This window comes from Hemiscyllium ocellatum, chromosome 47 (genome assembly GCF_020745735.1).
Source record: "Hemiscyllium ocellatum isolate sHemOce1 chromosome 47, sHemOce1.pat.X.cur, whole genome shotgun sequence".
In the NCBI taxonomy this organism is placed as follows: domain Eukaryota; kingdom Metazoa; phylum Chordata; class Chondrichthyes; order Orectolobiformes; family Hemiscylliidae; genus Hemiscyllium; species Hemiscyllium ocellatum.
Window position 1 is genome coordinate 7,925,880 of NC_083447.1, and position 22,688 is coordinate 7,948,567.

General features: G+C 49.8%; 1 protein-coding gene across 2 annotated transcripts in view; it reads left to right on the plus strand.

The window, feature by feature from the left end:
* LOC132836681 (serine/threonine-protein kinase MRCK beta) overlaps positions 1-21,753 on the plus strand; it is a 47,683-nt gene extending 25,930 nt beyond the window's left edge. For both annotated transcript variants that reach the window (XM_060856076.1, XM_060856077.1), the window contains 7 exons: positions 2,165-2,259; positions 3,680-3,806; positions 6,116-6,255; positions 9,437-9,534; positions 17,021-17,082; positions 19,836-19,916; positions 21,620-21,753. In XM_060856076.1, the coding sequence (XP_060712059.1) occupies positions 2,165-2,259; positions 3,680-3,806; positions 6,116-6,255; positions 9,437-9,534; positions 17,021-17,082; positions 19,836-19,916; positions 21,620-21,718 (702 nt within the window). In that variant the 3' untranslated portion in view covers positions 21,719-21,753. The remainder of the gene's footprint in view (positions 1-2,164; positions 2,260-3,679; positions 3,807-6,115; positions 6,256-9,436; positions 9,535-17,020; positions 17,083-19,835; positions 19,917-21,619) is intronic.
* The last annotated feature ends 935 nt before the right edge of the window (positions 21,754-22,688 follow it).

Genomic DNA, 22,688 nt, shown 5'->3' on the forward strand with positions numbered 1-22,688 from the left:
ACAGCAGGTCAGGCAGCATCCAAGGAGCAGGAGATTCGACGTTTCAGGCATAATGAAGGGCTTATGCCCGAAACATCGAATTTCCTGTTCCTTGGATGCTGCCTGACCTGCTGCGCTTTAACCAGCAACACATTTTCAGCTCTGACCTGGTGTTGTGTGACCTCTGACCTTGTCCACCCCAACCCAACAGCGGCACCTCCACATCATTTAAACGCTGTAACTATAACCGCAGCCACCGTTTTATCTGCAGGTTTATTCCTCACACAGGCCACTCTCTGTGTGTAAAAACTGACCCCCCCATGTCCTTTTTAAAGCTTCCTCATCTCACCTTAAAAATTTCGTTCAAAGGGCCATTTGGGGTGGCCAACAAATGCAGGGAGGTCCACATGCTCTTCCAAAAAAATGGTAATGAGACAGTCTACATCATTGCTTGATCTAGCTCTGCCCACAGCCCTGTGGTAAGGTGTTCCCCAGTTAACGTTCTTCCGTTATAGCGGAGTCTATAAATATTCCGCAGCCGCACGAGATTGAGAATATTATTTCTCACAGAAGTTCTCCTCCTCTCTCTACAAGGTAATCTTCCACCTTGGGACCCTGCAACAATGGGCGTCACGGTGGCACAGTGGTTAGTACTGCTGCCTCACAGCGCCAGAGACCCGGGTTCAATTCCCGACTCAGGTGACTGACTATGTGGAGTTTGCACGTTCTCCCTGTGTCTGCGTGGGTTTCCTCCGGGTGCTCTGGTTTCCTCCCACAGTCCAAAGATGTGCGGGTCAGGTGAATTGGCCATGCTAAATTGCCCGTAGTGTTAGGTGAGGGGTAAATGTAGGGGTATGGGTGGATTGCGCTTCGGCGGGTCGGTGTGGACTTGTTGGGCCGAAGGGCCTGTTTCCACACTGTAAGTAATCTAATCTAATCTAAACCACACTGGATAAATGTGGATTTCAATCGCTTCCTCATTTCCCCTCCCCCCACATTATCCCAGTCCCAAACCTCCAACTCAGCACTGCCCTCTGGACCCATCCATCTCTGACCTATCACCTTCTCCCTCACCTTCATCCACCTCTCGCTTTCTCAGCTACCTTCCCCCCACCCACACCTCCCTCCCATTTATCTCTCAGCAACCCCCCACGGCCCACAAGCTTCATTCCTGATGAAGGGCTTAAGCCTGAAACATTGATTCTGCTGTTCCTCGGCTGCTGCCTGACCTGCTGTGCTTTTCCAGCACCCCACTCTCAAGGGTGGAACTAGACTACACACAACCCCGTGCCACTGTGTCATGTCAGTTCTGGTGGTGGGACCCTCCAAACCGGTGATTCCAGGTTCGAATCCCACTCCGGGAGCTGGTGCTCAACGCCATTACGTTCCTAATGTGGGTAAACGGGTCAGTAAACAAGCTGTGAGGTGGGTGGTGATAACAGGACTCTCGGAGTTCACCATCCCACTGAAGGTAATGCCAAGCCACCAGGCTTTTGCTTGCTGTAGATGGATGGACTGCCATGAAAATGCAAGCCCATAGTCCCCAGTGCCTTCTCACGGCGAGACGCAACAAGAAAATCTTCCTCTACTCCTCCCCTATCAATGGTCAGTTCGGGTGCTTAAAGTTCCCAGGAGTAGATATCACCAAAGATTCAATCCAGTCAGAAAAGCACACCAACGTCTCTACTTCCTCAAGATGCTATTGAAATTCAACATGTGCGCAATCACCCTGACCAGATTCACCTTGGAAAGCATCCTATCTCGATGCATCACGTATGGCTATGGAAAACACAAGAAACTCCAGAGAGAAGTGGAAACACAGCCCAGTCCATCACCAGCCTCCCATCCACTGACTCCGTCTACACCTCCCACTGCCTCAGGAAGGCAGCCAACATCATCAGAGAGCCCTCCCTCCTCGGTTAGACCCTCTTCCGTCAGGCAGAAGCTTAAATACATGTCCCATCAGATTCAAGAACAGCTTCTTCCCTGCCAGACCTCTCATATACCAGAGCCGATCTTTCTCTGTTTGCTCTAACCCTTTATTCTGAATGTCGTTCTCTTACCCTGATGGAAGGTAGGATTTGTTGGGACAGCGACGCGAAACAATACTTGTCACTGTATCTCGGTACGCGGGGGCAGTGATGACGCAAATTGAATCAAAGTCTCCTCACTCGTTTTCCACCAGGGAACGTCCGAACAGGTTTCCCACGGTCTCTTTCCCGGGACACACCTGCCATTTGCAGGATTTACGTTTTCCGCGATCAGGGAAGAAACATCCAGGTAAGAGTTTCCAATTTGTGGGCGGGAAGAGGAAATGATGTTCAGCGCGCACAAAACAAAACAAACTGAGGGAGCCGGAGAAGCTCGATGGGTCTGGCGTGTGGAGAGAGAGGACAAGGGAAATGAAGTGAGGGTTTCTGGACCAGTGTTCACTTCCCCCCGAACCCCGCACTGCGCTCTCAGATCCACGGCGGGCAGTTTCGAATCCCACCCGGATTCAACGGAAAGGGAATGGGAAGCTGGAATCGGCGTCACCGATGCCGTGGGATTGGCACAAGCCACCAGCGGGGAAGGGCTTCACTGGGGCGGTGCTCATTCTCACCGGTGGGATCTTGCTGTGCCCGCACCAGCATTGGAAGCACGGCCACGGTTTAAGGCTCGGGGGAGGGGGGGGGTGCTACTTGGCAAAGTGTTGGGGAGGAGGCGCCAGGGAAAGGTAGCGACCCACTGGCGCACAGCAAGATCCCACAGGGAGCAAAGGGCAGTTAGTCTGTCACCCAGGAGGTTAAATACAGGTTGGCGTGACAGACAGGGGAAGGGCCTGATCTGAGGTGATGGAACCGTACAACCCTTCACTGGGCCAACAGTACTGGCTTATTTCCCACTCAGGTCCCAGAGTGGGGCTTGAACCCAGCACCTTGGGGGTTGAGGAACCACAGCACACCGCAGTGACCCACAGTGGCTACCATGTGGCTGCTAGTCCTTATGGGCCCTTTTTTAGCCCTGGCATTGGGGCCGGGAAGGTGGAGCATGCAGCGAAGCTAAGGGATACAGTTAGAGCCAGGCCAACTTCACTTACAGTCACAGAGTCATAGCGATGTACAGCATGGAAACAGACCCTTCGGTCCAACCCGTCCATGCCAACCAGATATCCCAACCCAATCTAGTCCCACCTGCCAGCACCCGGCCCATTTCCCTGTAAACCCTTCCTATTCACATACCCATCCAGATGGCTTTTAAATGTTGTAATTGTACCAGCCCCCACCATATCCTCTGGCAGCTCATTCCATACACGTACCACCCTCTGTGTGAAAAAGTTGTCCCTTAGGTCTCTTTTATATCTTTCCCCTCTCACCCTAAACCTATGCTCTCTAGTTCTGGACTCCCCCACCCCAGGGAAAAGACTTTGTCTATTTATCCTATCCATGCCCCTCATAATTTTGTAAACCTCTATAAAGCCACCCCGACACTCCAGGGAAAACAGCCCCAGCCTGTTCAGCCTCTCCCTGTAGCTCAAACCCTCCAACCCTGGCAACATCCTTGTAAATCTTTTCTGAACCCTTTCAAGTTTCACAACATCCTTCCTATGGCAGGGAAACCAGAATTGCACACAATATTCCAACAGTGGCCTCATCTTCTCCATCACTCCATTGGGAATATAGTGCAACCTTCAGTTTAAGGCAGACTTCCCTCTTCCCAGACAGGGTGACTACAGAGAGGCCGCGGGGGCGATGGACACGGGGGCGATGGACACGGGGGCGATGGACACAGACAAAGAGGGTGCGAGATCCACAGACAACGCCAATCAGTTGGACTCCAACGTACAGGTGAGGGTGAAAATAGTGACTCCACCATATCCCTGCCTGGCTCAATGCTTTATCCTGACCCCAGAAAACTGACTTGTGCAGGTGTGTGTGTGTGTGTGTGTGTGTGCGTGCGCGCGCGCGTGTGTCAATGTGTGTCTGGGTGTGTATGTATCAGTGTGTTTCTGTGTGTGTGTCTCTGTGTGTGTCTGTGAGTGCATGTCTGCATGTGTGTGTGTGTCTATGGGTCTGTATGTATCTGTGTGTGTGTGTGCGCGTGTCTGTGAGTGTGTGTCTGTGTCTATGTGTGTGTCTGTGAGTACATGTCTGTGTGTATGTGTGTGTCCGTGTCAATATGTGTCTGTGTGTGCGCGTGTCTGTGAGTGTGTGTCTGTGTCTATGTGTGTGTCTGTGAGTACATGTCTGTGTGTATGTGTGTGTCCGTGTCAATATGTGTCTGTGTGTGCGTGTCAATGTGTGTTTGTGTGTGTCTGTGGGTCTGTATGTATCTCTGTGTATCTGTGTGTGTGTGTGTGTGTGTGTGCACGTGTCTGTGAGTGTGTGTCTGTGTCTATGTGTGTGTCTGTGAGTACATGTCTGTGTGTATGTGTGTGTCCGTGTCAATATGTGTCTGTGTGTGCGTGTCAATGTGTGTTTGTGTGTGTCTGTGGGTCTGTATGTATCTCTGTGTATCTGTGTGTGTGTGTGTGTGTCTGTGAGTGTGTGCCTGTGAGTACATGTCTGTGTGTGTCCGTCTCAATGTGTGTGTGTGTGTGTGTGCGTATCAATGGTGTGTCTGTGGGTCTGAATGTATCTGCGTGTGTGTGTGTGTGTGAATGTGGGGTGGGGCGGTGTCTCAGTGGTTAGCACCGCTGCCTCACAGCAGCAGGGACCTGGGTTCGGTTCCTCAATAAATGAGGAAATTCATCCCTCCATCCCTTCTCCCGCGGCCCCACTTCTTTGACCAGTGAATTGGAAAATGCCATCTTTGATACAGGGGTCAAAGAGGCTGATGGTATCCATAAGACCATAAGACATAGGAGTGGAAGTAAGGCCATTCAGCCCATCGAGTCCACTCCGCCATTCCATCACGGCTGATGGGCATTTCAACTCCACTTACCCGCATTCTCCCCGTAGCCCTTAATTCCTTAATTCCTCGTGACATCCATTTGTTACAAACTTAGAATGAATGAAGGCCATTCAGCCTGGAACCTGCTCTGCTGTTCTGTAGAGTTATCGAGGTTTACAGCATGAAAGCAGGCCCTTCGGCCCAACTTGTCCATGCTGCCCAGTTTTCACAAGTAATCTTGTCCCATCTGCCTGCGTTTGGTCTGTTTCATAGTCAATGGCGGTATCGCACTTTGGGACTTTCTGAAACCATGAAAGGTGCTATATAAATGCAAATTCTCCTGATGCAAAGTGTAGAAGGAAGTGTGTGACAGGGTGCCGGCGCTATGCAAAACCTCGTCTATACCTCCAGTGCATGGCTTCAGGTGTTGAGAAGTTGTTGTTGTAACATGGTAGCAGCACCCCCTCCAGGACAGCAGGGGTAATTGCAACATTGCGGTCAGACTTAGTTGCAATAACTTGGAGCTGCATTACTGCAGACGCTGGAGTCTGTCCTGAAAACTAAAACTGCTGGGGATCATAGCTGGGGGTCAGACAGCATCCATGGAGACAGAGAGAGAGCATGCTAGTGTTTCAAGTCTAGTTGACTAGGTTTATAAAACCATGAGGGGGCCTGGGTAGGGTAATCAGACAAGGTCTTTTCCCTGGGGTGGGAGAGTCCAGAACTAGAGGGCACAGGTTTAGGGTGAGAGGGGAAAGATAATAAAGAGACCTAAGGGGCAACTTTTTCACACAGAGGGTGGTGCGTGTATGGAATGAGCTGCCAGAGGAAGAGGAGGCTGGTACAATTACAACATTTAAAAGGTATCTGGATGGGTATATGAATAGGAAGGGTTTGGAGGGATATGGGCCAAATGCTGGCAGGTGGGACTAGAATAGTTTAGGATATCTGGCCGGCATGGAGGCATTGGGCCGAAGGGTCTGTTTCCATGCTGTATGAATCTATGACTCTTCATCAGAGCTGGCAGGAGGTGTGAGGGGGACAGCGTTTGGTGGTGGGGGTGGAGTGTGGGGGGAGGACGACAATAGACAGTGCAGGTACATCACAACTTTACTGACTCCGGGAGTGACAGAGAGGGATACAGGCTGAATTTTTGCTGCACAGAAGGAGGCCATTTGGTCCATTGTATCCGTACTAGCGAGGAGGCGCAGGAGTGAGCTTTCTGGGGTTTGGGTAGTTAAAACAGCTCCCTTTCTGCCTCCAGGGTTTGTTGCAGGAATTGTCTGGAATTCCCACACTGGATCTGTTCCCGCTCCAGTCAGCACCGGTGGAGGAACTGAAGGGCAGAGAGAATGATGATGATGAACTTCTGAAAGTGAAGACTGCAGACATGACCACCGAGAGGTAAAACACTAGAATCCATTGCCACTGCTTTGTCACTTCCTATAACAATGACCCCCTTCATTTCCAATATTCACACGAATTGTGAGTGCTCATCTTAAAATAAATACATAATTCAGAGAGATCTATTTAATTATTGAAAGGAACTCCATTTACTCTCGCATTATGGTATTACATTTCGGTCCTTTTAATCTAGCATATGCTGTACCCCTAAGTACAATAAATTAGCGTCCACCAAAAACCCATTAGCAAATACAGAGGAACCTCGATTATCCAGCATTCGATTAACGGAATTTTGGATTATCCGAACAAAATCGCAAGGTCCCGATGCTATGTTATCCGGCATCAGTTATCCGAACGAAATATTCCCTGTCCACGTCCTTCGGATAATCACGGTTCCTCTGTCCACACACCAGCCTGATCCATGCAACAGCAGGACTAACTAATGCCAAGAGGGGGAGGCTGGATAGGCTGGAGAGTAGGAGGTTGAGGGGTGACCTGATAGAAGTTTATAAAATAATGAGGGGTATAGATAGATTGATGGTAGTTGTCTTTTCCCTGAGGTGGGGAATTTCAAGCACAATTTTAAGGAGAGAGGATTAAAAAAAGACGTGAGGGGCAAATTTTCACACCGAGAGTGGTTCGTGTGTGGAATGAACTTCCCGAGAAAGTGCTGGATGTGGATACAATAGCAATGTTTAAAGAGATTTGGATGGGTTTATGAATAGGAAAGGTTTGGAGGGATATGGGCCGGGAGCAGGCAGCTGGGACTAGATTAGTTTGGGATTATAACGGGAGAGGACTGAGATGGGGAGAAATCTCTTCACCCAGAGAGTGGGGGAACCTATAGAATTCTCTGTCACAGAAAGCGGTTCAGAGCAAAGCATCAAATGTTTTCAAGATGGAATTAGATTATCGTTATAGAGATGTACAGCACAGAAACAGACCCTTCGGCCCAACCCGTCCATGCCAACCAAGTTTCCAAACTAATCTAATCCCATCTGTCTCTGCGTTTCTCTCACTAACCCTTCCTATTCATATACCCATCTAGATGCCTATTAAATGCTGTAATTGTACCAGCCTCCACCACTTCCTCTGGCAGCTCATTCCATACACGTTGTGTTTTCTGAGTGAAAAAGTTGCCCCTTAGGTCTCTTTTATATCTTGCCCCTCTCAGCCTAAACCTATACCCTCTAGTTCTGGACTCCCCCACCCCAGGGAAAAGACCTTGGCTATTCACCCTATCCACGCCCCTCATGATTTTGTAAACCTCTATAAATGTCACCCCCCTCAACCTCCGACATTCCAGGGAAAATAGTCCCAGCCTATCCAGCCTCTCCTTATAGCTCAAACCCTGCAGTCCCGTTAATAACCTGATAAATCTTTCCTGCACCTGCTCCAATTTAATGATATTTGCCCTGTAGCAGGGTGACCAGAATTGTATTCTTCAGGCTAAAGGGATTAAAGGGTATGGGAACAGGGGACTGAGTTGGATGATCAGCCATGGTCATATAGAATGGTAGAGCAGGTTAGAAGGGCTGAATGGCCTGATCCCACACCTACTTTCTGTGTTTCTATACTCAATGAAGGTATTGGAAGAAACTGTATGTACCTACCCCTCGTTATAGTTAACATTTCCTACATAGTTGCTAATTGATGCACTCCCCTGGGAATAGTGGTCATGTTGCTGACCCTGGGGATTGAGAGGCCTTGGGAGGTACAGGTTCAAATCTCATCAAGGGAACTGATCGAAATTTAATTAAAAATTCAACATTTTTTTTAGAAGATCTAGAATTTAAATCTTGACTGATATTATCAATTGACATAAAACCCCCAACTAGTCCCCTTCAGGGAGGAAGTCTGCCATTGCTACCCGGTCTGGCCTACATGTGACTCCAGACCCACAGCAATGGGGTTGACTCTTAACTCTCCTCCGGGCAATTGTCGAACAAATTATTAATTTAAGGGCAATTAGGAACAGCAACAAAGGTTAGAGTCAACAGTTCTGCACACATCCTGTTCCAGTTTATACACAAAGCCAGCTCTGGGCTGGAACGGTGGCTCAGTGGTTAGCACTGCTGCCTCACAGCGCCAGGGACCTGGATTTGATTCCAGCCTCAGGTGACTGTCTGTGTGGGGTTTGCACATTCTCCCTGTGTCTGCGTGGGTTTCCTCCCACAATCCAAACCTGTGCAGGTCAGGGTGGATTGGACACAGGATATTGTCCCTATCATCCAGGGTAGGTGGGTCAGACATGGGGACTCTAGGGTAGGGGTGCGTCTGGGTGAGATGCTCTTCAGAGGGTCAGTGTGGACTTGATTGGCCAAATGGTTTGCTTCCACGCAGTAAGGATCCTGCGATAACTCTTTTTCTCACACACACACACACTCTCCCTTTCTTTCTCTCTCTCTCCATCTCTCTTTCTCGCTCTCTCGCTCTCTCTCTCTTGCCATCTCTCTTTCTCGCTCTCTCTCTCTCTCCATCTCTCTTTCTTGCTCTCTCTCTCCATCTCTCTGTCTCACTCTCTCGCTCTCTCGCTCTCTCTCTCTCCATCTCTCTTTCTCGCTCTCTCGCGCTCTCCATCTTTCTCGCTCTCGCTCTCTCTCTCCATCTCTCTGTCTCACTCTCTCGCTCTCTCTCTCTCTCCATTTCTCTGTCTCGCTCTCTCGCTCTCTCTCTCTCCATCTCTCTCTCTCACTCTCTCGCTCTCTCTCTCTCCATCTCTCTGTCTCGTGCTCTCGCTCTCTCTCTCTCTCTCTCTCCATCTCTCTCTCTCACTCTCTCGCTCTCTCTCTCTCCATCTCTCTGTCTTGCTCTCTCGTTCTCTCTCTCTTCATCTCTCTCTCTCTCGTTCTCTCTCCATCTCTCTCTCTCTCACTCTCTTGCTCTCTCTCTCTCCATCTCTCTGTCTTGCTCTCTCGTTCTCTCTCTCTTCATCTCTCTCTCTCTCTCGCTCTCTCTCCATCTCTCTGTCTCGCTCTCCATCTCTCTTTCTTGCTCTCTCACTCTCTCTCTCTGTCTCACTCTCTTGCTCTCTCTTTCTCGCTCTCTTGCTCTCTCTCTCTCTCTCTCTCTCTCTGTCTCGCTCTCTCTATTTCTGTCCAAGCCTCTGTGTTGCTGTATTTGATGGTTCTCCAACACTTCCTTCCTCTCAGATTTTCAATCACGTTCTCTCGCTCCCTAGGCTACTCACAAAAGCAAATGCCAGAAACACAACATTGGAGGAAGAATTAAAGAAAGCGACGAGGGAACTGGAAGAAATGAGATGCAGATTAAACCAGGGTGAGATTTCAGAGAATTATTTTCAGAAAGAACACTTTTCAGAAAAGGCTGTTTTTGTCCTGTGCATTGGGCAGTCCTGCTCTCTGCGCTCATCTCGAAATGTTGTGTTTGTGTTCTCTCTGTTTATAGAGTTAGCAAGTTTGGAGAAGAAATGTATCTCAGGTTGAGGTTCTGGATGTAGGTTTGCTTGCTGTGTTGGAAGGTTCATTTTCAGACATTTCATCACCATACTAAGTAACATCTTCAGTGAGCCTCCGGATGAAGCACTGGTGGTGTAGCCCGCTTTCTATTTATATGTTTGGGTCGATGATGTCATGTCCTGTGGTGACATCATTTCCTATGATGATGACATTTCCTGTTCTTTTTCTCAGGGGGTGGTAAATGGGATCCAAGTCAGTGTATTTGTTGATAGAGTTCTGGTTGGAATGCCGTGCTTCTAGGAATTCTCGTGCGTGTCTCTGTTTAGTTTGTCCGAGGATGGAGGTGCTGTCCCAGTTGAAGTGGTGGAAATGACATCACCAACCCAAGGAAACCTAAACACATCAATAGAAAGAGGGTCACTAACACCAACACTTCACCGGAGGCTCACAGATGATGTTACCCAGCATGGTGACGAAACATCTGAAACCGAACCTTCCAGCTCAGTGAGCTAACTTACATCCAGAGTCATAGAGTTATACAGCACATAAACAGATCTATCCGTCCAACCAGTCCACACTGACTCTTCTGTCTATTATGTCTCTCTTCCTGCTCTCTCCGTTTTCTCATTTCCTGCTTCTTTATATGTCTCTCTCTACCTGCTCTCTGACCTCACTCTGTCTCTCTTTCTTCCTGCCCTGTCTATTATCCCACTTCCTGCTTCCCTCCTTTCCCGTTCTCTGACCCTCTTGCCCCCCCCCTGCTGTGAGACTGGTTCTATTCAATCAGTAATGTTTGTGTTATCCCTCGGAACAGAAGGAACTGGCTGGGGAATAGGGTAATCTTGTAGAATCCAACAGAGGTTTATTGCAATGAACTATTATGTACAAACATGACATTCCTCAGGTACATAAGGGTCTGGGCTCACTTTCAGCTGCTGTTTACAGCAAAGTGGCATGTCCTGCTTCAGGAGGGCTCTGGGGGAAGACAGAGTCCTGGGCCTTTATACCGTGAGCTGAAAATGTGTTGCTGGTTAAAGAATTCCTGAAGAAGGGCTTATGCCCGAAACGTCGAATTTCCTGTTCCTTGGATGCTGCCTGACCTGCTGCGCTTTAACCAGCAACACATTTTCAGCTCTGATCTCCAGCATCTGCAGACCTCACTTTTTACCCTTTATACCGTGAGGTCACATGATGCAATCATGGGCATGTCTCTTAAAGGCAACCTGACATTCGGACCATGAGCATTAACACACCATCGCTCTCCCTCTCTCTGTTCTTTCTTTCTCTCCCCCGATCTCTATCTCTCTTTCTTTCTCTCTCTCCCCAACTCTGTGTTTGTGTGTCTCTCTTTGTCTCTGTCTCTCCCTTCTCTCTCTTTCTGTGTATCTGTCTCTGTCTCTCTCTCTCTTCCTGCTCTCTGTCTCTGTCTCTCTCTACACCACGTCTGTGTGTGTCTCTCCCTGCTCTGCCTGTCTGTATCTCTTTCTCTCTCTCCCCTTGTTCTGTCTCTCTCTCACTCTCTCTGCATCACGTCTGTGTGTCTTGCTGTCTGTCTGTCTGTCTCTCTGTCTGTCTGTCTGTCTCTCTCTCTGCACCACATCTGTGTGTGTCTCTCTCTCCCTGCTCTGTCTGTCTGTCTCTCTCTCTGTCTGTCTCTCTCTCTCTCTCTCTCCATGCTCTGTCTTTCTCTCTCTTGTCTCTCTCTCTGCCTCACGTCTGTCTGTCTGTCTCTCTCTCTGTCTGTCTGTCTGTCTCTCTCCATGCTCTGTCTTTCTCTCTCTGTGTCTCTCTCTCTGCCACACGTCTGTCTGTCTCTCTCTCTCTGTCTCTGTCTGTCTGTCTCTGTCTGTCTGTCTGTCTCTCTCTCCCTGCTCTCTTGTCTGTCTGTCTCTCTCTGTCTCTGTTATTTCTCGTTGCTCTGTGACTGCAGTGTTGTGTTCCTGGCACTAGATAGTGATATTGTACTTGCCAGGAGGTGAGCAGACAGGGACCATGGTTTGAGTTTGACTAAAAATAATTCATGATTTATGTTTACTGAGCGTCCACAAACCTCCCTCCCGCCGTGCCATCTTCTCCCTCTGTCCTTTAACTCCTTTGATCCATGGTTCCCTGACAATTCTGTGACTGGCATGCAACAGCTGTGCGCAGGTAGAAAGACTTGCATTGATATAGCGCCTAGGCTCCCTCGGGACACTTTGCAACTTGATGGAAGTATTTCGGAAGGGCGGTCAGTGTTACAATCAAGAAAGCACAGCAAGATCCCATGCCCAGCGAGGGTGGGATCTATCTGAGGGGTAATGATTGAGCAGGTCAGGGGACAGCGCTTCATTGCGATGTCATGGGTGGCGAGGTGGAGGCAAATGAGTGAATTATTCCTTTTTCCATGATCTTCACACCTTACACTCCATGCCATGTCTCACCACCACCCTCTTGGAGCCAATGATTCAGGAAAACAAAACTTGCATTTGCATAGCGCCTTGGTGCTGCATCAGGAGATGTTACAACAACTTGCCCAGAGGATTGGATCACTAGGGAGGGTCTTAAAGGAGGAGGGGACTAATCATGGAGGGAATTCCTGAGCCTGGGGCACAGGCGCCCATATGGTGTGGCCACCCGGGGGGAAGAAAGGGAACTCGGGGCGGGGATGGGGTGGGGTGGGGCGTCATGCAAGAGATGGAGCGGAGAGCTTTCAATCATCCCGGGACAGGAAGGGGGTCAGAGAGATATGGAGGGATGAAGAGGTGGGGAGGATGTGAACACACATTTCTTGCTGAGTGAAGAGTTGCGGATGCTTAGGATCAGAAACTGGAGACAGAAATTGCTGGAAAAGCTCAGCAGATCTGGCAGCACCCACAGAGAGAAAGCAGAGTTAATGTTTCGGGTCCAGTGACCCTTCCTCAGAAACCCTGTTAGCCCAATAGACTCGGAGAGTTGTGTTAGAGTCTGATCGTTCGGTCGAGTCACCTGTTGTGTTATGATTGGGACAGAATATTGTCTTTCAGGGTGGAATTATCTCTTTTAATAATAGCCAGTAACAGCAGAGAACAAAACTCTTAGAGTGTATTTTCCCCCTGGATGTAGGTTTGCTCGCTAAGCTGGAAGGTTCATTTTCAGACGTTTCGTCACCACACTAGGGAACGTCTTCAGTGGGCCTCCGGATGAAGCACTGGTGGTGTAGCCCCCTTTCTATTTATATGTTTGGGTTTCCTTGGTTTGATGATGCCATTTCCTGTGGTGATATCATTTCCTACGGTGATGTCATTTCCTGTTCTTTTTCTCAGGGGTGGTAAATGGGATCCAAGTCGATGTGTTTGTTGATAGAGTTCTGGTTGGGATGCCGTACTTCTAGGAATTCTTGTGTGTGTCTCTGTTTGGCTTGTCCTAGGATGGATGTGTTGTGCCAGTCGAAGTGGTGTCCTGTATGTAAGGATATTAATGTCATTTTGTGGCTGGTTGGTGTTCATGTACTCTGGTGGCTAGTTTCCTGCCTGTTTGTCCGATGTAGTGTTCATTACAGTCCTTGCACGGTATTTTGGAAATAACATTAGTTTGTTGGTATCTCGTGGTGGGGGGGTGGGGTTGCACTTGAAGTAATTCCTTCACTGCTGCCTCACAGCGCCTGAGACCGGGGTTCAATTCCCGCCTCAGGCGACTGACTGTGTGGAGTTTGCACGTTCTCCTCGTGTCTGCGTGGGTTTCCTCCGGGTGCTCCGGTTTCCTCCCACAGTCCAAAGATGTGCGGGTCAGGTGAATTGGCCATGCTGAATTGCCCGTAGTGTTAGATGAAGGGGTACATGTAGGGGTATGGGTGGGTTGCACTTCGGCGGGCCGGTGTGGACTTGTTGGGCCGAAGGGCCTGTTTCCACACTGTAAGTAATCTAATCTTTCATGAGATTTGGGGCAAGGTGAGGTCAGCATTTATTACCCCACTTCATTGCCCCTAGAGCTGAGTTTGATCCATTTCAGGCCACGATTACAAGTCCGACCCCCATCGCTGTGAGCCAGGCCAGGATAAAGAGGGCACCTCCCTGAAATGAGCCAGATGAGGTTCTTAACCATTGCTGTTTGTCATTTTTATAAATGACCTGGAGGAGGGGCTAGAAGGTTGGGTGAGCAAGTTTGCGAGGAAAAAGTGAGGTCTGCAGATGCTGGAGATCAGAGTACATAAGTCTGATGAAGGGCTTATGCCCGAAATGTCGAATTTCCTGCTCCTTGGATGCTGCCTGATCTGCTGCGCTTTTCCACCAACACATTTTCAGCTCTGAGCAAGTTTGCGGATGATACGAAAGTCGGTGGAGTTGTTCACAGTGAGGAAGGATGTAGCAGGTTACAGCGGGATATAGATAAGCTGCAGAGCTGGGCAGAAAGGTGGCAAATGGAATTCAATGTAGGTAAGTGTGAAGTGATTCACTTTGGTAAGAGTAACAAGAAGATGGAGTACTGGGCTAATGGTCGGATACTTGGTAGTGTGGATGAGCAGAGGGATCTTGGTGTCCATGTACACAGATCTCTGAAAGTTGCCACCCAGGTAAATAGTGCTGTGAAGAAGGCATATGGTGTACTGGCTTTTATTGGTAGAGGAATTGAGTTCCGGAGTCCTGAGGTCATGTTGCAGTTGTATAAGACTCTGACAGATGTCAGGGGTAGATTCTTTACTCAGCGGGTCGTGAGTTCATGGAATGCCCTGCCAGTAGCAGTGGCGGACTCTCCCTCTTTATGGGCATTTAAACGGGCATTGGATAGGCATATGGAGGATAGTGGGCTAGTGTAGGTTAGGTGGGCTTGGGTTGGCACAACATCGAGGGCCGAAGGGCCTGTACTGCGCTGTATTTTTCTATGTTCTATGTTCTGAAGAAGGACTTGAAACGTTAAGTCTGCTTTCTCTCTCTGCAGATGCTGCTGAGTTTCTCCAGCAAATCCTCCTTCCGATTCCCTGTATCCTTTTTTGTTTGGTTTTATTGTAAGGGTTAGATGCTCCCCGTCAGGGCTAGCTTTTGGTGTCATGGAGCCAGAGAGCTGTACAGCACAGAAACAGGCCCTTCGGCCCAACCTGTCCTCCCTGCCCAGTTTTCACAATTTAAGCTGATCCCATTTCCCTCTCCCTCCATACTTATCCCATCCATCCACCTGTCTGAATGTTTCTTAACTTGTACTCTCCTCCACCATTACCTCTGCCAGCATGTTCCAGACACTCACCACCCTCTGTGTGAAAGAAATTACCCCTCTGAACCCCCCCCTCCTTCACCTTTAACCTATGCCATTTAGTCTTAGACCATGGGGAAAGGCTATTGGCTAGCTACCTTATCCATGTCTCTCATGGATGATTTTTATAGAGTTTTATAAGGTCACCCCTCAGTCTCCTACGCTCAGGGGAAAAGATTCCCAGCCTATCCTGAGTTTTTATCACCCTGATGGGGATCGAACCCATGTCCCTACAGCATTGGCCTGGGTAACTGCATTGCTAGTCCAGTGACAGGATCATGGTACCATAACACCTAAAGACTAAAGGGTGGCTCAGTGGTTAGCATTGCTGTCTCACAGTGCCAGGGACCTGGGTTCGATCCCAGCCTCGGGCAACTATCTGTGTGGAGTTTGCATATTTTTACAATTAGAATCCCTACAGCGTGGCCATTTTAGATTAGATTCTCTATAGTATGGAAACAGGCCCTTCGGCCCAACAAGTCCACACTGACCCTTCGAAGAGTGACCCACCTCTGACTAATGCACCCAACACTATGGGGCAATTTAGCATCAACAATCCACCCTGGGTCCAGGAAATTCGACGTCGAATTTCCTGCTCCTTGGATGCTGCCTGACCTGCTGTGCTTTAACCAGCAACACATTTTCAGCTCTGATCTCCAGACCTCACTTTTCACTCAACAATTCACCCTAACCTGCGCACCTTTGGACTGTGGGAGGTAACTCCACACAGGCAGTTGTCAGCGGCTGGAATTGAACCCAGGTCCCTGGCACTGTGAGGCAGCAGTTCTAACCACTAAGCCACTGTGTGACCCAACAAGTTCATACTGACTGTCCTAAGGTTCTCCTTGTATCTGTATGGGTTTTTCCTGCAGTCCAAAGATGTGCAGGTTAGGGTGAACAGGCCATGCTAAATCGCCCCATAGGGTCCAGGGATGTGTAGGTCAGTTGCATTAGTCAGAGATAAATGGAGAGTAATAGGGTCAGGGAATGGGTCTGGGTGGGTTATTCTTCTGAAGGTCGGTGTGGACTTGTTGGGCCGAATGGCCACACTGTAGGGGTTCTATAAAGACTTGGTTCCCTGAGGAAAAATCATGCAATATGTTAGCATGAGTGTTGACATTGAGTGTAATATTTGGAAATATTAATGAGCAGCATTGAACATCTGTTGGATCTTTCAATAACACATTCCCCACAACATCCCAGTGCCTCAGGTTAATAGATTCAGATGCAAATGTCTTTCCAGAGACAAAACACACAGTTGGGACAACTGGGGAGTGAGGAACAGTACCTTCCCCGCTCGATGTTAAGGAATCTGATGTTATTTTCACTGGAAGGACAGATAGTGTGGGATGTGTGTCAGGAGACAGTGAGGATTGCAGATGTTGGAGATCAGAGTCAAGATTAGAGTGGTGCTGGAAAAGCACAGCAGGTCAGGCAGCGTCTGAGGAGCAGGAGAGTCGACGTTTCAAGCATAATCCCTTCATCAAGGATGAGGGAGTTACCCCTCCCACATTCCTGATAAAGAGCTTTTGCCCGAAACGTCAATTCTCCTGCTCCTCACCTGCTGCTGTGCTTTTCCAGCCTCACACTTTTTGACTGGGATGTGTGTCAGGAATCTTAAGGAGCGCCGCTGTTTATAAAGTTTGGGAGGGGGTTGGGGGGCGCGGGGATGGGGAGGGGGGGAATGAATCTTCCCAATGGCCTCCCCAATCCTGAGCCAAAACCACCAAACACACCGGAGACAGCTCCTTGCCGTTTGCAGAGTGACGGCGACCGTGAGTCACTGCCTCTCATCTGGGGGAGGGGGGGGGGCGGCGACTTCAGGATGTGACAAGCGCTATTTAAATGCAGGTACCTTTCTTCCGAAGGGCAAGGAAGCTGATTGGCTGCTTCGGGAGGTGGGGCTTTGGGGGAGGTGAGGGTGTGTGTCTGTCTGGGGGATGACAGAGATGGGTGAAAAAACATTAAAGTGGGTCAGGGGGTGGTGTAGAGTGATCAAATTGTTTACCAATCAGGGTGGTTTCTGAGTGGTAGAGGGAAATGAGCTTTGTGAGCCAATAGGGAGCGCTGACACGATGATAAATCTGAGCTAAGACCCTGTTGACTAAACTCACCCATTTGTTTCTGGGGTTTTTTTTTGACAGATTCAGCGCACCTTGAGCTGCGGTGTTTCCCGTTCTGTCCCGAACTGGACAGTCTGTGGGAGGTCAGTACCTGGGACCCAGGAGCAGCCTCGGTCTGCAAAACTGAAACAACGATACAGAGGCTTCCAGAATGTTCCGTGCAAGCGCCGGGCCGGATAGCCAACCCGTAACAGAATGTTGTGATAGAACATAGAAAAACACAGCACGGTACAGGCCCTTCGGCCCTTGATGTTGTGCTGATCCAAGCCCACCTAACCTACACTAGCCCACTATCCTCCATATGCCTATCCAATGCCCGTTTAAATGCCCATAAAGAGGGAGAGTCCACCACTGCTACTGGCAGGGCATTCCATGAACTCACGACCCGCTGAATAAAGAATCTACCCCTAATGTCTGTCCTATACCTACCTCCCCTTAATTTAAAGCTATGCCCCCTCGTAATAGCTGACTCCACACGTGGAAAAAGGTTCTCATGGTCAACCCTATCTAAACCCCTAATCATCTTGTACACCTCTATCAAGTCACCCCTAAACCTTCTTTTCTCCAATGAAAACAGCCCCAAGTGCCTCAGCCTTTCCTCATATGATCTTCCTACCATACCAGGCAACATCCTGGTAAACCTCCTCTGCACCCGTTCCAGTGCCTCCACATCCTTCCTATAGTATGGCGACCAAAACTGCACACAATACTCCAGATGCGGCCGCACCAGAGTCTTATACAACCACAACATGATGTGGTTATGTGGTCCCACTGCAGCTGGTGGGATGTGAACCCGGGTCAGAGGCAGGGACACCACCACAAGAGCTGGAGTTGGGACATCATGTTGAGGTTGTACAGGACTTTGGTGAGGCCTTATCTGGAGTACTGTGTCCAGTTGTGGTCGTCCTGTTAGAGGAAGGACATTAAACCAGGGGGGGTGGTGGGGGTTCAGAAGAGATTTCCCAAGATGTAGCCGGGGATGGGAGGGTTTGAGCTTTAGGGAGATGCTGGGTAGGCAGGGACTTTTTTCACCGGAGTGTAGGAGGTTGAGGGGGTGACCTTGTCGAGGTTTATAAAACCATGAGGGGTATAGATAAAGGGAATGGCAAGTGTCTTTTCCTAAGGGTGGGGGAGTTGAGATGAGGGGGCAGAGGTTGAAGGTGAGAGGCGAAAGATTTAAAAGGGACACGAGAGGCAACTTTTTCACACAGGGGGTGGTCCGTGTGTGGGATAAGCTTCCAGAGGAAGTGATGGAGGCTGGTCCAATTACAACATTTAAAAGATATTTGGATAAGTACATGCATATGAAACGTTTGGAGGGATATGGGCCAGGAGCAGGCAGGTGGGCCCTAGTTGAGTTTGGGATTATGGTCGGCATTGACTGGTTGGGCCGAAGGGTCTGTTTCCGTGCTGGGTGACAAACGCAGTGATCAATGTCCCAGAATGCCACTTGTCGGCAACGTATTCCTGGCTAGATCCCCACCCACAAACATCCACTCCCTCCACCAGCGACACCCAGTCGCAGCAGTGTGTACCATCGGTGCAGAAATTCACCAAAGATCCCCAGACAGCACCTTCATAAGCCCAGTGGGTGTACCAGAACTCAGAGAGAGAGAGAGAGAGAGAGAGAGAGAGGAACCGAACACTTCCCACACAGACAGAGTGGCCAGTGATTCAGTTCGACTCGACAATCCCCACCCCCAGGATTGGAACATGTTGATGTGTCAATCCCAGGGTTACTGTGGGGGTGGGGGTGGGGGGGCGTGCTGACCTGTCAGGGGAGCTGTCTTTTCGGGTCGATGTTAACCTGAGGCCCAGCAGCCACCCTCTGTGGGTGGGAGGGCGCTCCCTGTGCAATCTGTAACAGGACTGTATGATATCCCACCCCTCATCGCCAATGACCACTGAGCTCCCCCTCAGACAGCACCTTCCAAACCCACGGCCACTACCATCTAGAAGGACCAAGGGGCAGCAGATACATGGGAACACCACCCCCTCCAAGTTCCCCTCCACTCACCATCCTGACTTGGAAATATATCGCCGTTCCTTCAGTGTCGCTGGGTCAGAATCCCGGAATTCCCTCCCTCAGGGCATTGTGGGTCAACCCACAGCACATGGCCTGCAGCGGTTCAAGAAGGCAGCTCACCCTCACCTTCTCAAGGGGCAACTAGGGACGGGCCAATAAATGCTGGGCCCAGCCAGAGACACCCACGTCCCATGAGCTAATTTATAAAAACACCTTTGATGATGTTGAGGCACATGTTGGGAAATTACTCTCTTAAGCAACCAGTCTGTCGACTTGCAAACTTTAAATAATGTTTCCAACTCCCAACAGGATATGGGTCTCGCTGGTAGGAGGACTGGTAATTACCCCCTGAACTGAACACCCGCTCGGTCATTACAGAGGGCAGATAAAGGAAGAGTAAAGCTCCATCTACACTGTTCTCCCATCAAACACTCCCAGGACAGGGACAGCACAGGGTTGGATGCAGAGTAAAGCTTCCTCTACACTGTCCCCATCAAACACTCCCAAGACAGGGACAGCATTGGGTTAGATACAGAGTAAATCTCCCTCTATGCTGTCCCCATCAAACACTCCCAGCACAGGGCCAGCACGGGGTTAGATACAGAGTAAAGCTCCCTCTACACTGTCCCCATCAAACACTCCCAGGACAGGGACAGCATTGGGTTAGATACAGAGTAAATCTCCCTCTATGCTGTCCCCATCAAACACTCCCAGGACAAGGCCAGCACGGGGTTAGCTGTGTTTCTGTCACTGTCGATTGTGCAGTTTGAGATGGGGTGATGTGTTGTTTTGTTGTATCCTCTCTTACAGAGGCGCTGTGTGTTCACTGCCCCAGTCTCAGAGTCGCCGCTGGTGGTTCCTGTTCTTCGGTATCTCGTGCTGTTTGCCGGGGTAAGGTCCCGAATGATTGGCCGCTCCCTTACCATGCCCAGACAGGCCTGAGGCATCCAATCACACGGTCACATCTCGAACATCAGTCACCAAGGAGACTTACTCTGACCCGCCTGTCCCACCACCTACCAGTCAGGAGTGTGAGGGAATACTCCCCACTTGCCCCTGGATGGGGGCAGCTCCAACAATACTCAAGAAACTCAACACCATCCAGGACAAAGCAGCCCCCGCTTAATAGGCACCACATCCACATCCACCGCCTCAGGCGATTGACTGTGTGGAGTCTGCACGTTCTCCCTGTGTCTGCGTGGGTTTCCTCCGGGTGCTCCGGTTTCCTCCCACAGTCACAGAGATGTGCGGGTCAGGTGAATGGGCCATGCTAAATTGCCCATAGTGTTAGTTAAGGGGTAAATATAGGGATATGGGTGGGTTGCGCTTCGGCGGGTCGGTGTGGACTTGTTGGGCCAAAGGGCCTGTAGGGAATCTAATCTAATCTAAAAATAATCCCCTCCATCCATCATTCACTAGCAGCGGTGTGTACTATCTACAAGATGCACCGCAGAAATTCTCCAAAGATCCTTAGACACACGCTTGCAAACCCACGACCACTTCCATCTACAAGGGACAGCAGGTACATGGGAACACCACCCCCTGCACATTCCCCTCCACTCACCATCAGTGTGTCTGGGTCAAAATCCTGGAACAGGCAGAATCGAAACATTGAGAGTTCAAGACTCATGACAGAGTTTTGGACATGTTCTCAATCCCACGTCTCCTGCTACAGTACTGAGGGAGTGCTGCCCTGTCGACGGTGGAGTCTCACGCGAAACTTTAAAGCAGGGCCCTGTCCACCCTCTCAGTTAATCATAAATTTCCCAAGAACAGCTGGGATGGTCTCCTTGGTGGCCCAATATCAGTGAAAAACAGATGTTCCGGTCATTATTGCATTACTGTTTGTGGGATCTTCCTGTGCATGTATTAGCTACTACATTGACACTGCTCTTCAAGTTGGAATATTGTGTGCAATTCTGGTCTCCTTCCTATCGGAAAAATGTTGTGAAACTTGAAAGGGTTCAGAAAAGATTTACAAGGATGTTGCCAGGGTTGGAGGGTTTGAGCTACAGGGAGAGGCTGAACAGGCTGGGGCTGTTTTCCCTGGAGCGTCGGAGACTGAGGGGTGACCTTATAGAGGTTTATAAAATTATGAGGGGCATGGATAGGATAAATAGACAAGGTCTTTTCCCTGGGGTGGGGGAGTCCAGAACTAGAGGGTTTAGGGTGAGGGGGGAAGATATAAAAGGGACAGAAGGGGCAACATTTTCACACAGAGGGTGGTACGTGTATGGAATGAGCTGCCAGAGGAAGTGGTGGAGGCTGGTACAATTACAACATTTAAAAGGCATCTGGATGGGTATATGAATAGGAAGGGTTTGGAGGGATATGCAGGCAAATGGGACTAGATTAGCTTAGGATATTTGGTCGGCATGGATAGGTTGGACCGAAGGGTCTGTTTCCGTGCTGTACATCTCTATGAGTCTATGGCTCTACTCCTCGAATTGTACTTCATTGACTGTGAAATGCTTTGGGACATCCTGTCTTTCTGAAAGGGATGGGCTGTTTCCTGCTGGATAGTCGAATGTAAACCCATTGGTGCTTTTCCAAGATGGCGTTAACTTTGTCCAAACCTCCATGTTTTCTTTCAGGTCCTGAAGCCAATGGGAGCAATGAAAGGACTCCTCCTCCTGTGGATAGTGGGGTGCCGTTTGCTGGCGTCTACCTGCTGCCCAGTGGTACCGCCCTGAGATCCCATTCCTCTCTCTCATCGGCCCACTCGGAAACGGCCTGCACCACTGCCCCAGCGGGGGTGGGAGGAGGGGGAAGGAGAGCGCCGCCTGGGAGGGGATTTTTGGTGGGGGGGGGAGGTAAGAATTGCAAAGCATGTTCCTGGGACGGGCAACCCAATTGCCCAAGACGCAAGGCCTTTAGGATTGGAGGAAAGGAGTCATTGGCAACTCCCATCTCCTTGGCTACACTTCCTGAAGCCGAGAGCTTGTAGGATCTCATTAGAGTTGAGTAGGGCCATGTCTGACGACCGTCGTCCGTGCGAGGGGCAGGGATGTGGTGGACTCATCAGAGGGTGAGAGATGGACTGGGAGCAGGAGTAAGCTATTCAAGCCCCCGCAGCCTACTCCGCCATGATCTGACCACATCTCGGCCTCCTCCCCCTCCCCCGCTCTCCAGGAATAGGAAGATGCTTCGATGGTGGTGAGACAGCCCACCGTCCTCTGATAACCTTTCTGGAGGGTAGAACATCACCAACACCCCCCCCCCCTCCTCCTTACCCAACCTCCACGTCAACTAAAACAAACCTGAGCAGGTGGGGGGAGCCGGAGATGCTGGAAGTTCTGTTGTCCACGACCAAGAAGCCAGTATCCACCTCAGCGCCTCCAGTAACCAATCATTAACCTTCTGAATCGCAGAGTGTAATGGCAGACTTGTACCCAATGCCTGCATTGCTCTGAGTTCGAGTCCCACCCTGGAAAAATATAATTCAATAAAACTAGTCAAATGGTGACCGTTAGTTCACAAGATTGAATCACAGAATTCCCACAGTGCGGAAACCGGCCCTTCGGCCCAACAAGTGTACACCAACGCTCCAAGAGTAACCCACCCAACCCCTTCCCCTACCCTATTACTCTACATTTACCCCTGACTAATGCACCTAACCTACACATCCCTGAACAATATGGGCAATTTCCCATGGCCAATTCA